The sequence below is a fragment of the Hordeum vulgare genome, chromosome 7H, assembly GCF_904849725.1.
Source record: "Hordeum vulgare subsp. vulgare chromosome 7H, MorexV3_pseudomolecules_assembly, whole genome shotgun sequence".
In the NCBI taxonomy this organism is placed as follows: Eukaryota; Viridiplantae; Streptophyta; class Magnoliopsida; order Poales; family Poaceae; genus Hordeum; species Hordeum vulgare.
In genome coordinates, this window is record NC_058524.1 from 227,243,492 (window position 1) to 227,259,880 (window position 16,389).

The following is a 16,389-nucleotide window of genomic DNA, read 5'->3' on the forward strand; positions in this document are numbered from 1 at the left end:
TTACTCTTGGAGGTTGGAGATTCCTAGGCGGTAGGACTCTTCGGAGAGGAATCAAACCATTGTGATATCCCCCGAAAAGTTTGTGAAGGTTTGGAAGCCACCTCAAGGCTTACCACTAGTGGTTGAGAAACGCCTTCGTGGAGTTATCTCAAAGGGAGAATAGGGTGAGCCTTCATGGCGTTGGTGCGCCTTCGTGGTAACATCCGCCCCTCTAACGGTGACGTAGCTTCCCTCCAAGGAAGTGAACATCGGGATACATCCTTGTCTCTCTTGGAGTTTCGGTTATTCCTAACCCTAACTCTCTACTTGTGTTAATCCTTATTACATACTTGTATTTGATTATTGTTTACCGCTTGTCTTACTTCACTCTAAATAGCTTACTCTTTGTCGTAGCAATTATTAGGCTTACACTCATATTCCGCACTTTTGCCTAAAATTGCTAAGTAATTATTAACATTTGGATTTGTACCTATTCACCCCCCTCTAGGTCCATCTCGATCCTTTTCAACAATAAGGTATAATGGGCTGACAAAGTCATCCAAGGAAAGCCCATGAGGAAAAAGTGGAAAATCCAAAAGAGGTGGGAAAATAAGGAAGGAGTCCTAATCCAAGTGGGATTGGAGAAGGACTCCTCCCTTCCCACTCCGACCCAAGGAGGGCCTCTTTGGCCGGCGCCCTAAGGGCTTGCCCCACCCCTTGACTCCTCCTATATATACTTGAGGTTTAGGGCTATTTGAGACACAACTTTGCCACATGAAACTCAAACCTACACCTCTTAGTTCTTCCTCTAGATTAGATTTCTGCGGAGCTCGGGCGGAGCCATACAGGAATAGATCATCACCAACACCGGCGCATAGTCACGCTGCCGGAGAACTCGTCTACTTGTCCGTCTCTCTTGCTGGATCAAGAAGGCCGATATCGTTATCGAGCTGTACGTGTGCTGAACGCGGAGGTGCCGTCCATTCAGTGCTAGATCGGAAGGGATCATGGGACGACGATGATTTGAATCACGAAGCTGTACCACTACATCAACCACGTTTCTTAACGCTTTCCGCTTAGCAATTTACAAGGGTATGGGGGTCTAATCTCCCTCTCGTAGATGAACATCACCATGATAGGTCTTCGTGTCCGTAGCAATTTTTTTGTTTCCCATGCAACGTTCCCCAACAATTTAGAATCGTACTAGAGCAGGTTGTACGTTCTTATAGGAGTAGTCGAGCAGATGATCTTCATACTAATTAGATGTATGTGGTTTTATGACACATAGACCTATTTCATGATTTTAACATTATAATAGAAATGTGTGTTTGAGGCTAAATCTGTAGAATTTAATGTTTGAAAAATGAGAGCACATGCATATTGCTGACAATAATATTATGGCTTGCAGCATAGCACATGATCTTTCTTTTTAGTGGAGAACTAATGCCTATTTAGAGCAAGGAATCGTTGCAAGGAGAAATGAGGTGAAATAGAAGAGTATTGTGAATTTCCTAGACAAGTGACATATTGTCTATGCGAGCCATATGTGCTATAACTAGGTACTAATTGATGCATCCAAATCATGCTTGTTGGTGAAAAATTATGATGAGCATTGACGCACTACATGTGTTGATTCAAAATTAACAGTGGCTGTTGTTGTTGAGAGAGTAGTAGGGAACAACAAAAAGTGAGATAAACTGATAGGAAGCTACTGCTATGTGCATCCGTTGTTGCTGTGAGTTGTCTCACGAGATAAATAAGAAAGAAATAGAGTGAAAGTGAGAGGTATTGGGTTGTCGTAGCAGTTTATACTTTATACATGGTTGACTACCTAATGCTACTTTTGATTTTTATTGTTAGACTTTCTTTAGTTACTTCCAATTGCTAGAGAGAACATAGAGGCGTGTATGCAGTGATTATATTGATATCTATGTTGCTGCTGAAATAGTTGTTGACATCTATAAGTGCTTCCCGTGTTAAGTAAAATTTAAGTAAAATCTTTATAAGGTAGTCCCCTACATAGAGAATTAGGGGAGAGATTTTTGGAAACATATGTGTCTCTACTTTTTAAATTTTTAAACATTCTCTTTGCGTTCGTATGGTTCAATGGTAGCTGTGTTGTCTGGTGGTTGAGCTCACCTCCTTTGGATTTTTCACTTTTGTAATCATCGTGATCAAATAGACACTAAACCATCGTCGAGAAGGGTGTCTAAGAAGATTAGTGGGAACAAGGTTGTCGTGGCATGCTTGGGTCTTGAGGCATGCTTAGTAGGCTAGAGACGTGTATTTCTTTTTCAGTTGCAACATACAGACATATTTGCTAGTATTATAAAATAAAGGGAGTTATTTTTATCTCGGTTAAATATAAAACCAAAGAAACCCGGTAATTGTGCATTATGCTCCCTAATTCATAGAGGGATGCTTCAATAATTCTACTATCTATTGGTCCAAATCCTAAAAATGCCAGTGGAGAACTAAAAATTAAAGGCGAAAAGGAAAAAATACTGATATATAAATGTAAAGTACTCTATGCATGGTCAACTTAGCACAGTCACCACGAGCAAGCTGTTGCCCTCCTCCATCAGACTGTCTGCGTCTGCATGGCAGCTTTTGACGTCGCCATCGGCCTCCGCACCGGTCAGCTCGCGCGCGCGAACGGCCTGATCTTTCCAGTCCGTGCGCTGCACCGCTCGCAGCATCAGGGCCGCGCACACCAGTTGCGCCGCCAGCATACCGGCCCACATGCCCCAGAAGTCGAGCCGTGCCGGCCAGAACGCCAGCGCCAGAGCGGCCGGCATGCCAACGCCATAGAAGGCTGAGACGTTGATCCTCGCGGCATTTCCCGGCCGCGCGCTGCCGCGGAGCACGCCACAACCCGCTGTCTGCGGGCAGTTGCCCAGTTCGGCCGCGCCGAGAATGGGGAGCGCCGCGGACGCCAGCCGTAGGATGGCCGCGTCTTGGGTGAACATCCGCGCCCATACACCCCTCACGGACGCCGCGAATGCGCATGCCACGAGGCCCAGCGCGGCGCCGCAGGCGAGGCCGACACGTGCCGCAAGGCGTGCACGCTCCGGCCGCCCCGCGCCGAGCTCATGCCCGACGCGCGTGGACACGGCGCACCCGAGCGAATGCGGGAAGATGTACATCAGTGACGTGGTCTGTATGAGTATTCCCATAGCTGCCACCGCCGCTTTCGGATCGGCGAGCACGCCGCAGAGCATGACCATGATCTCGTACCACCACCACTCCAGGCATACCGACATGCAGCTGTGAACGGAGAGCCTCACCAAGCGGCCCCATTCCAGAGCAGGTTCCTCCTTCGGTGACAAACACGCGCCATCTTTGCCAGTGCTGCCGCCATTGTCATGCGTTAGCCCGAGGAAGTGCATGTAGGTTATGAGGAACAGCAAGAAGTTTAGGTTGGCGCAGACGGCTCCGAGGGCGACGCCGCGGATACCGACGCGTAGGCCCTGCACAAGGATGCAGTTGATGGGAACGTGGAGCAGGAGCGCAGCTGCGGCTGCGTACGTGACCGGGAGCGTGATGGCCTGCGCGCGGAGGTACACGCGGATCGGGTGGAGGAAGGACTGCACGAGGAGGTCAGGGAGGGAGCATATGATGAAGTCGTAAGCGGCAGCTGCAACGTCGGGGTCCTGCCCAGTGGCGACGAGGACGTGGTACATGGCGACCCAGAGCAGGCTGATGGGGATGGACGCGGCCAGAAGCAGCGAGACGGTGCGGCGTAGCGCCGCGCCGAGGACAGACATGCGGCCCGCACCGAACGCCTGGCCGCACACCGGCTCCATACCGGCGGCCAGCCCAGAGAGCACGGAGTAGCCGGTGATGTTGGCGAAGCCAAGCGCGAGGGAGCCGCCGGCGAGTGGCAGGCGGCCGAGCCGGCCAAGAAAGATCATGGAAACTAGGGAGCGCGCGTACATGAGCAGCCCCGCGCCGACCATCGGCACGGCGAGCCGCACGATGGAGGTCACCTCGGCACTCGCGCTGCCGCCGCCGCCGCCTCGCGCTTTCTTTGGCCGGTCATGCAGCACGGGTGGCTGGAGCAGACCCTCGTGGACGCATCGTGCTTGCTGCTCGGAGCAATGGCACATTGCAAATTTGCAGTGTGTTGCGTGAGTGCGTGATGTTTGGGCAGCAGGGTGCGTGCCAGATGCTAGCTCTGGTCAGGGCTTTGCTTGCGTACCCATCCATGGTGGCTTTGGATCGTATATATAAACCGTTGTGCTGACATCCTTATGAAAACTTTCGGTGTGTTTCCATCCAATATTTTTGCGAGGGACCTACAATATTATTCCTCTCTAGGTATTGTTGGGCTAAGTTGATACATCATAAATACTCCTTCCATCAAACGATATTGTTTTGGTATTGTTATAATATTCGTTTGACTTCAAACAAATGTTATATGCAAAGTAAAAAATAATTCTTTCCCCTCCCACAAGGTAACTAGGGTAGTGTCTTCCCCGTCGATATTTGTTGGTGAGCCCGTGGATTCACCACCATTCCTCAGGCTGCTCCGGCGATCGATGCGAGAGAGGGAAATCTTGGTGCCTCGGCTCCAAGGACCAGCGACTCGGAGGAGGAACCTGGTGCATTTAGATAGGTTAGGATTTATAGTCCACATATCGGCACCGTTTGGACGGATGGTAACACTTCTACGTGAAGCCAATATTAGACAAAGCACCGGTGCAGATTCCTGCCAGCTTCTTGGGGCCCCATGGTTAGCATTACTCCTGTGCTTATATAATCACGAGATTTGATGTGAGGTTCTTTAGATCGATTCAAGGGTTTAACGCCAACAATTGTGGCTCCAATTCATTGATCTTTAGGGGCACATCCACCAAGATTTTCCTGTTGTTATCAACAAGGTCTCGCCAACTCCGATATGGGAGCAATGACACTGGCGCATAGGTAGTAAGGGTCGTTCGATGATGAAGGAACCTCAACGTAATTTTTATTTTGTTAGGGATGCTTTGTTCTTCTTGTGATTCTTTACAATATATTTGAATCCTTTCTCAAACAAAAGACTTAAGCGAACATCATTGATTTTTTATCATTGTTCCCAACGGTCCTCAAGGAATTTCTGTGTGTGTTTTAGACGTTATCGTGTGTGTTTTTAGAAACGAAGCCCCCCTCCATAAGTATTTGGTGAAGTCTTATCTGGCGACAAATTCTGCATCCCTGTGTTGTTTTATGGATACACTACATGTTTTGGTCCTACCCTACGAAGGTGAACATATGAAGATACCTTTGGGGTGAAATGTGTTACATTCTTTAATATCTCTATAAAAGCGGCTCCTCTAATGCCGTTGGGATGGTGTGTGTGAGATAATTCCATGCCCCAGGGATATACCTACGGAAAAAAAGTCTACAGCCAATACAAAGCGCATCTTCACCTTGAGGCACAAGACAAGGACTCTACGACATATTGCTTACTTTCAACTAGGAAGGTGTTGGGCCCTCAAGTACAGAGATTTGCAACAAGAGAAATGTCTCATAACTATGTGTTTTTCTATCAACTGCCCAACAATAATTTATTTACCCACCGTATGTCATGCTATTAAGAAAGAAGCCTCTAGTGAAAACTATACCCCGGGTCTACTTTAATCCTATTACAAAAACCAAAATATATTGCATTAATTTATTTACTTTTACTTTACTTTGCAATTTACCAATCTACTACTATCATATGTAATCTTGCCACTAACGAGTACAAGGGATTAAAAATCCTCTTGTCCACGTTGGCTGCATATATTTGCTCTTTCGTGTATAAGAGTTGCTAATGGTTGCTTGCTCGGTTCTCATATTGGTTCGATAAACCTTGGTTCTTAACCGAGGGAAATACTTTTCGCTACTTTACTACATCACCCTTCTTCTTCGGAGAAATTCCAATGCCATCATAAGTAGTAGACGGATTTCTCGCGCCCTTGCCGGGAGTATCATCAAACAACTTGAGGTACCTACACACACCTCATTTACTTTTCTACTTTTTTTACTTGCCTAGCTATGATATCCTTATCACACACACGAGAACATCAAATAAAAGTAGAAAATAAGATAAATGGCTCCTCCTCCGCTTGCTAATCTTTTTGAACTTGGTGCTTATTGTAAACCAATAGGTAATAATGAAGTGATAAATGAAAATGCTATTGGGATACATTTATCGAATGAAAAGCATGATTGTAATGTTTTAGTATAAATTCTGTGAATATTAATTGATTGTGGTGATGCTTCTTATGATCTTGAAAATTTATTTGTGCCCACATAATGAATCTATTATTGATGGTAAAATTTGTAATACTATTAAAAGTGTATTTGGAAGAGGGTCAACTTTAGGTAATAATGATCCCACTACTTTGGAGAATGATCAACCGTGTGATTTTTTTATAAAAGTGGGTTTGGAGTGGTCATGACTTTACTTAATGTTAATGCCACGATATTGGAGGATTATAAGATTTGCATGCATCTGTATCATAAAGAGAATGTTTTACATGATGGTTATATTGTTGAGTTTCATTATGATCCTACATGTAATTATTTTAAGAGAGGCAAATACGGTTATAAAAATCTTCATGTCACTCATTTGCCACACTTTGTGTTGAAATTATTAATGCTTCATTCTTCCTATTTGCATATGCTAGATATTACTTGTCCTGATAATTTATTTTACTATAAAATGCCTATGCGTAGGAAGTATGTTAGGTTTAGATGTGTTTTTCACATGCTATATAATGCTCCTTTTGTGCTTCAATTCTTATTTTTTATATGAGCATCATTATTATGCCAAGCCTCTTAACGACTATAAAGAAACAACTTCTTGGGAGATAACCCAATACTTTCTGTTCTTGAGTCATAACATGATTATGGATACTGTAATTATTGTGCTTTTATTTTTAATTAGTGTGTGTGCCAAGTCAAGCCTTTGGGATGATTTGGATGATAGTCGAATTGATTATGTGCAAAAATAAAAACTTTTACGCCAAATATTTGAATTTCCGTTTTACTAGAATGCGACAAATTGCTGAATTTTTTTTACAAAGTATTCTCATGCAAATTGTACACATTGTCCTAATATTTGTGAATTTTAGAAGTTATAGAAGTATGGTTCTAGCATAGATCATTAGAAATTGTTCTTCTTAGACATTGTCACAGCCCAAGTTTTCCTTACTTGCCATTGCATTTTCATGCGTGCATTCAAATTGCGTTGAATCTGGAAATGGGAAGTGATCAAGCCCCAATGAATTGAAATTTGACGAAAAAGCAATAAAAATATTACCTTAAAATAAACCAGGAAAATGTTCCAAATATTTGAGAAAATAGTGACATGAAATAAATTTGTCGAACCAAAATTTTAGGTCACAGGAACATTTTGAAATGGATTTTTGATTTGATCAAATAACTCTTTGGAATGGAGTTATTTTGATTTTTATAAATTAAAAGTTTCAAAAATGTTGAAACTATTATGTGGCATTGGTTATTTTTATCACTGTCACATAACACTATTTTAGGGTTTTATAAATTGGTTAAACAATTTATTTAAAATCCAAAACATAAATGTCAGAAAGAAATAGAACAAAAATAGGAAAAACAGAGGGAAGACCTTACCTTGCGCTCACCTCCAGGCCCAGCCCACGAGGGGGGGGGGGGTTTCCCTGGCGTCTCCCTCCTCCTACCAGAAGGCAGGGGAGAAGTTGGGCACGGCGGCAGCCCCAGGAGCCACCTCCTGCTTTGTCGTGTCGCCTCCCCCTTGCTCTCTATCGCTAGCGCGACGTCGGGCCCCTCCTTATCTCCTCCCCGCTCCATTCCCCTCCTCTCTTCCTCTGTTTCTTGCTCATCTCGCCGCCAATGCCGATCTACTCGAGCTCGTCTCCAGAGCTTCTCCGGCCACCCCTCGCCCCCTGATCGGCTGATCAACTCTGCCTCGACGAGCGGCTCCTCTACGTCAACTTCCCCGAGCACCCGACCGCAGCGTCGCCATCGCCACCTTCTTCCTCCTCCGGTCATCGGAGCTCCCCGCTTTGATTCGCCGGCCAGCGACCCTCTCCGGTCTTCCCGATGCCAAAAATGGAGCTGCAGTGAGCCCCTGCTCCTTTCCCATCTCTCCCCCGCGCGATAGCTTCCCCCTGAGCTCCTCCCCGACGAGCCCGACTTCCGGCCGCCGCACACGCTCGTCGCCGGCACCTTTTCCGGCCACCCAAGCTTCTCCTGATGCCCCTGCCAGATCGGGCGCTTCGCCAGCGTCCCGTAGCTGCAAAACGCGCTCGATTTGGACCCGTGTAGCGCGAATTAGCACAACTCTGGCGAGCCCTTCGCCGCGGCTCAGTCGCCGGCGACCACTCTCCGGTAGCCGTCGACGTGGCAAGTCATTAGCGCCTAACCACATCTCCCACACCCACTCACAAAGGGCCCCACGCCTGGTCAAACCCCAATTAGGGGCTGGTCAGCGCGGGTTTAGCCTCTGGGTCACTCACCAGAAGGCCCCACTTGTCAGGTTTGACCTGGACCGGCTGGTTGACCTGCTGACGTAGGGATGACATCAGCCTGACGCAGTAATAGCTTTTTCTGATTTATTAGAATTCTAGAAAATTGATAAAACTACTAAAAATCATAGAAAATAATCTGTCAGTCCAATGAAAATAATTTACATATGAAAAATGATCTGAAAAATGCAAAGAATCTAATTATGGCATTTTCATGCTGGTTTGAGAAAGTTAACATCACCAAATAGGCAAAATGATGATTAGGGTAAATATAATAAATAGTTTGGAGTTGGAATTGGATTCCTATTTGAATTCCACTTCAATTACTATGACCAAAAAATGATCTAGGAAACTCAGCACCCCAATATGCCATCTTCATGCATGTTAAAACAAGTTTACCTGAGCATCAGGTCGAATCAATTAAAAGGGTATCTGGAAAAATACCTTGTTGAAGTGATTTTTGGACTCTAATTCAAATCCAGCTTCAACCTAAGAAATGGTAGCTATATTTGCCCTGCCACATTTCATTTCCATTTCATGATCATGAATCATAGTGTTGCATTTCCGTGAAGTAATTGTTGTTCCTTTCTTGTTTGTCGGTGTTGTTCCCTCTCGGTAGACGATGGTTCCGACGATGTGATCGTTGACATTGATGAAGACTCATTGCTATCTTCAGACGTGTCAGGCAAGCAAACCCCCCTTGAGCATACTCATATAAACCCACTCTCTCGCTCCTGATCTCTTTTATTCCATTAGGACAAACACGATTCAACTGTTACATGTTCTCGGTAGATGAACCCATTCCTCTGCATCACCTGATTTTGCCACAATAAATAGTTGAAACCACTTAGCATGAGTAGCAACTGCTTGAGCCTTGTTGTGCTTACTCATCCATGCTTGTTTACTATGCCTGCTATGCTTAGAGTTGTGTCGGGTTTGATCCATCTGGGTGATGAATCGTAATGGTGGTGTTTATGTTCTACCGTGTGAGAGTAAAGGTGTGAATCCGATTTGGTAAAGGTAGCGATGAGAGGCCATTTAGGAGTACATGGTGGGTTGTCTCATTGGGACCGTCCTTAAGAACGAAGTTCTGTGTATGATATCCTAGACAAGATACTACCACACATTGGGATACTTAATTGACCCTCTTGGCTTATTAATCGCCTATATCTCTGTCCAGGAGTTGCAATTAGTTTCTGGTGTTTGTAGGAAAAGTGTTGGTGGCCGTGTTTAGCTCTGCCCGACGGGGTAGGCTTCTCTGCGGTAGATACAAAGTGGCACGGTGTACCAAGTGGCACCCGGATGGTGGGCTTGGGAACCCTGCGCACATCATTAGGGGCCGTAGAGGAAACCTCGGCCGGACTTCCTTGCGGGTTCAGTCTCAAATAGGTGATAAACCTAGACTAGGGTCTTGTGTGGTTAACGGTCGTGGCCGACACCCACGCCAGTGCTTCCGCTTGAAGGTTGCCGAGATGCATGACGTGCATATGGTGCTAAGTGGTGAGAGCGTGTGTGAAGAAGTATACCCCTGCAGGGTGAATTAATCTGTTCGAATAGCCGGGTCCTCGGATATGGACTACTTGGAAACATTACGTGGTACATAGACAATTTAAATGGATACTCTAAAACATGCAAGATAAGTGTGAGTGCTATGGATGGCCTTCTCGTAGGAAGATGAGAGTGGATCCATAGTGGTGTATTGAATTGGTGCATATGTGGACTCGTGTGCGCTATCCCGCCTCAAAGAAAGAACTTGTAGTCGTAGTACAGGTTAGCCAAGAGTCAAAGTTGGCTTGCTGCAATCAAACCCCACACTCCTTTCATTGAAACATGATGCATATGTAGATAGTTCTGATGTAAGTCTTGTTGAGTACCTTTGTACTCACGGTTGCTTTATTTATGTTTTGCAGAGAAGATTTAGTCTCCTTAAAAGGTTCTACGCGACGTGTTCGATGTTGACCGGAATAGCTTGGGAATCCCAGACAGAGGTCTGGCTCCTTTGGTAGGGCCGTGGTAGCTTTTCAGGCTCCTCCAGCCATTTTTAGTAGATGTCTGTACATAGACATGTTTGGCTTCCGCTTGATGTTTGTATGACTTGAGTGACGGGTCACAAGACCCCTGTTTGTAATATCATACTATGTTGACTTTTATGAGTCTTTAATAAAAGCTTAAGTCATGGAGTTATGTTGTGATGCCATGTTGTATCTACACATATAGTGCATATTGTGTGTATGTTATGAAATGCATTATATGTGTGGGATTCGACACCTAGCTGTGTGCCTTTAGTAGTACTCTTTACGGGGAAAAATACCTCTTTGTGCTTCCACCGAGCCTTGGTAGCTTGCTACTGCTCCGGACACATTGATTGACCGACATGTATCCTTCTTTGCTGTTGTGTCTGTCCCTTCAGGGAAATGTCACGCGGTGTAATGGAGTCCTTGTAGCTTGCTACGACTCGTCTACATACGTTGATGACCGACACCTGCCTTGCTGGGTTATGTATGCCTGTCCCTGTATGGATGTACCACTTGGGTATATAACTAGTCATGTCGACCCGGGTTCTTTGTCGTTTGAATGCTAGCGACACATTCATATACGTGAGCCAAAAGATGCAAACGGTCCCGGCCAAGGTAAGGTGGCAGCCGTGGAGTTTACCGTGCATGAGGCCGCAAAGTGATGTGATGTGTTACAGGCTGGGTTCTTATGACTTAGGATCGGGGTCCCGACAGCGTTGGTATCAGAGCTTGACTACCTGTAGGATAACCAAGCCAAACTGGTCGATGTTGAGTCTAGCAACTCTTTAGTTATAGAAGAGAATTGTTTGTGGAAGGGAACATAAGGCTCTTTTTACTCCTTCCCTTGTGTCATTCTTATTCTGAGTCATCCTCTTCCTTATTCTACGGGGTTTAAGAATTAGGCTTTCTCATCTATTCATTAGGATGGCGAGGTACTAAGTTGGAGGTCTATAGGAAAGTTGTTGTCCTCAAGGATCAGTGTTTCCATAAGAATTTAATGGTTATGTTGTCAGTTGCTTGCAGGTTGCCTCATATTTCATGTCCGTACAGCCGTTATGCTGTCCGAGTTTTCCAAAGTTTCTAATCAATCTGATGCAATTGCAAATTCCTTCCTCTTTTACCAATGTCTTTTGGCCGGACAAAGCACACTAATTATTGTGTTGAGGTACTCTATTACCTCGACGTTTTGTTGAAGTATTAGGAAAACATGTTACTCCGAAAACTACCCAATAGTCTAGATGTGTTCTATATTTCCAGTGTGATACTGCTGGCCATCATTTTCGAAAACATCTCGTGATGTTAATTAGTTTGTAGGTATTCTATTTCTGGGTCTTTGAATCCAAGGATCATTCTGCTCACCTCTGTTGATAGTGTTGCTAGTTCCTTTAGAATGATTAGTAACCTTGTTGTAGCTCCCAAGGTTCATGGTATATCATTCTTCCAACACCATAAATTATCTTTGGCAGAAGTACTTCGTGAACTAAAGATCATAACAACAGTGATCATGATGAGTTCTCTACTCCATATTGTGATTCTGCCAACTGTGCCCTTCTGCATGGGTTATCTGGAAGAATTATGTTGAACTCGTTCGACATGCTAATCCATGCATCCACAACTCAGAAAAATCATGTGCTCTTGAGTTGGGCCTCTTCAATTGTTTATAACCTTCATTTATGAGAGGTTAGTCAAGAGTAGTTGTGCATTCATGTCATCGATATCTTCTATTCCGTGGTCTGTCAAGTTGTTCTATTTTTGAATGACTGGGAGAAGCAAACTCCAGTACCGTATCCATTTCTTAGATTGGGTCAAAGTAGTTGTATTCCGCAGATTAAATGTAAATCCTTCGCTCTTTTGATCATATCATCTTGCCCTGAAAAGTAAGATTGTTCCCGAGCTTAATAACATAACGGTGGTTCGTGATTTTCCGAATATCTTCTCGGAAGTATTACCAAGTTGTTTCCTGGCCGTTATGATAGAGCTTGTGATCAAATCGGTTTCCTTAGAAGCCACCTTCTCCAAGAATCCGTGTTGGATACCCCGACCTAGTTGGTTAAGCTAAACAACAACTTGGAAAGTTGGAAGTTAAAGCTTCGCCTAAACTTAGTTCATTTTAAAGGGATATCTTTCCTGTTGTGTGAGTCTTGAAGAAAGATGATATTGTCATCGGTTGATTCGTGTGATCAATTGTGGCATATATTATCTTTTCCAATTTTGATTTGAGTCTGGGCTATTGTCAAATCAAACTCAGAGTCAAAGATTTTCGTAACGGTGTCTTACTCATGGATTTCTCTGAGCATACACCATTATATTATTTGATCTGACCAGTGCTTTTATCTTGCTCACATAATTATGGAAATCCATTTATATGGGTATCTTGATGAATTGTTTTTGAGCCCATCGACAACATTTTCATTTGTTCCATGATTTATGTTGGACATTAAGCTAGTGCTGGAAACTTTGAAGACATTGTCTTAGTGTCTCGAGCACGAGGTATATGTTAGGTGTAAGAAGTGACTTCCTCTAATTTTTGTGCATTTGATGTAAGTTGCCGTCGTGAATTTGAGAAAAGTTAATTGTTTTCTTCGGAATCATCCCAAGTCAGTCATGCACGTGCAAAGTATTCTGTGGTTTGATAGACTGATCATCTCCACTCCATATGTAATTCCAAGCACACCAAGCCACTGATTGAGTTGTATAAGGGAAAGAGGTTCCTTCATAAGAGCTAATCCGGACTTATGTAAGGACTTGTTACCCGCAATGATGATTTCCACCCAGAACAAGGTAGTGTTTTGTTGTAGGATTTATATGTGTTCACATTTTTCTTGGACACCGTGTTCACGTGGGTCTTGCAATCCAGCTCATGTTTTGGAGCTGTCTTCCGTAGTTCATTTCCTCAGAATCTCGCAACGTTATCTCGTCGATTTGTGTTGCAAACCTTCTTTTCAGACGTGCTGAGTATGAAGCATCGTGTCACCAACCGGAGCTGAATCTCAGGCAGTTATAATGGTTTGAACTTTCCCAAGAATTATAATATTGGTGTCTATGTAATCGGTAAAGTGATTAATGGCTAACACACCTAGCCGGAAGACTTGATATTATAATATCTTGCATCAGCAACCTTAGCCATCTTCCCGTGAGGATTTTGTATGACCTATTTTGGAAAGTTGTTCCTCATGGATCCCCTTTGAGCCCCGAAGTACGACCTATACTTGATGTGCTAGATATCAAGCATGACCTATAATTGGGTTATGCTAGTACATCACGGAGAACATTAGAAGCGGAGTGCTAAATGTCTCTCGGTCGATTAACCAGATTTCATTTCCTTGGCATAGCTAAGGTGAAATCTGAGAAAGTGTTGTCTTCCTTTGCATCTGCATCCTCCATCACTATTCATCATAGTAGTAAGATGTGTCACTGAGATCTTGGCATGGATGTTGGTAAACCTTGATGAATATGGAAATGCTCAAGTTCTTAAGAGCACGCTCAGACACTAGATTATATTCTCGGTAGTAACTGGAATGTGCCTTCCGTTCGCCGAGTTGTTCTATAACCCTTGTTTCTTTCCAACCCGAGTATGCCATTCTTTCAAATTCCTTCAAACGATCATTTGGGAATTCTTTACTCTGGTAGGAAGAGTTTTAATGATATTGTATCAAAAGTAATTCTTTTTGCCACTTAAGGGAATGATGTCTACTACTCAACCTTCTCCTTGTAGACGTTGTTGGGCCTCCAAGCGCAGAGGTTTGTAGGACAGTACAAATTTATCTTCTCTTTTTGGTATATATTTGCAAACTCACATGGAACCTTTTCAGCACAGTCATCTAGCCTCACATGCAATGACTTAGTTTCTAAATACTTATGCGTCTTGCAAAATCTATCTTCTCTTTTTGATATATATTTGCAAACTCTATGTATACCACAGAAATCAACATGCTTATAGGAGACATTTTCATCATGAATAGTGCAATCGCAATTAGCATCATGGATATTCATAGAATTCATGCTAACAACACTGCAGTCGTGCTCATCATTCACGTATTCTATGCCAAGCATTCTATGTAATTCTTCTTTCAGCACTTGAGCACAATTTTCCTTCCCATCATGCTCACGAAAAACATTGAAAAGATGGAGCATATGAGGCATCCTCAATTCCAATTTTTTTTTGTAATTTTCAGCGAAAGAACAAGAAACAAAAATATTCGAGTGCAAGATCTAAAGATATACCTTCAAGCGCTAACCTCCCCGGCGACGGCGCCAGAAAAGAGCTTGATGTCTACTACGCAACCTTCTCCTTGTAGACGTTGTTGGGCCTCCAAGCGCAGAGGTTTGTAGGACAGTAGCAATTTTCCCTCAAGTGGGTGACCTAAGGTTTATCAATCCGTAGAAGGCGTAGGATGAAGATGGTCTCTGTCAAGCAACCCTGCAACCAAATAACAAAGAGTCTCTTGTGTCCCCAACACACCCAATACAATGGTAAGTTGTATAGGTGCACTAGTTCGGCGAAGAGATGGTGAAACAAGTGCAATAAGGATGGTAGATATAGGTTTTTGTAATCTGAAATTACAAAAAAAGCAAGGTAACAAGTAACAAAAGTGAGCACGAACGGTATTGCAATGCGTGGAAACAAGGCCTAGGGTTCATACTTTCACTAGTGGAAGTTCTCTCAACAAAGATAACATAATTGGATCATATAACTAGCCCTCGACATGCAACAAAGAGTCACTCCAAAGTCACTAATAGCGGAGAACAAACGAAGAGATTATTGTCGGGTACGAAACCACCACAAAGTTATTCTTTCTGATCGATCTATTCAAGAGTCTGTAGTAAAATAGCACGAAGCTATTCTTTCCGTTCAATCGTTCATAGAGTTCGTACTAGAATAACACCTTAAGATACATATCAACCAAGACCCTAATGTCACCTAGATACTCCATTATGACCTCAAGTATCCGTGGGCATGATTATACGATATGCATCACACAATCTCAGAATCATCTATTCAACAAACACATAGAACTTCAAAGAGTGCCCCAAAGTTTCTACCGGAGAGTCAAAACGTGTGCCAACCCCTATGCATAGGTTCCCAATGTCACGAACCCGCAAGTTGATCACCAAAACATACATCGAGTACTCACATGAATCCAAGTGTGCCAACCCATATGCATAGGTTCCCAATGTCACAAACCCGCAAGTTGATCACAGCAGATAGACACGTGCAAGACATACATCAAGTGTTCTCAAAGACTCAATTCGATAAGATAACTTCAAAGGGGAAACTCAATTCATCACAAGAAGGGAGAGGGGGAAGAACCTCATAAGATCCAACTATAGTAGCAAAGCCCACGGTACATCGAGATCAAGACATCTCAAGAACACGAGGGAGAGAGAGAGAGATCAAACACAAAGCTACTGGTACATACCCTCAGCCCCGAGGGTGAACTACTCCCTCCTCGTCATGGAGATCGCCGGGATGATGAAGATGGCCACCGGAGATGGATTCCCCCTCCGACAGGGTGCCGGAACGGGCTCCAGATTGGTTTTTGGTGGCTACATAGGCTTGCAGCAGCGGAACTACCGATCTAGGTTTCTTTCTGGAGGTTTCTGGATTTACAGGACCAGATGGCGGTGGAGTTGCGTAAAGTGGGCCCCTGATGGGCCCACAAGCTTGGTTGGTGTGGCCTGGGGGGGGGGGCGCCGACAGGGCTTGTGGCTTCCTCGGGACCCCTCTCCGGTGTCTTTTTCTTCCGGTATTTTTGATATTTTCCATAAAAAATCATTGCGAAAGAATTATTCCGTTTGGACTCCGCCTGAAAAAGGGTCAAAAACACGGAAAGAACAGGAACTCGCATTTGGCACTGAATTAATAGGTTAGTCCCAAAAAAGATATAAAAGGCATATAA

The 16,389-nt window shown here is 44.0% G+C and overlaps 1 protein-coding gene across 1 annotated transcript; it reads right to left on the reverse strand.

The window, feature by feature from the left end:
* Positions 1-2,305: 2,305 nt before the first annotated feature.
* Positions 2,306-4,160, reverse strand: LOC123412489 (protein DETOXIFICATION 49-like). Its single transcript, XM_045105436.1, has one exon. The coding sequence runs from the start codon at positions 4,086-4,088 to the stop codon at positions 2,517-2,519; it is 1,572 nt and encodes a 523-aa protein (XP_044961371.1). The 5' UTR covers positions 4,089-4,160; the 3' UTR covers positions 2,306-2,516.
* Between the last annotated feature and the right edge of the window lie 12,229 nt (positions 4,161-16,389).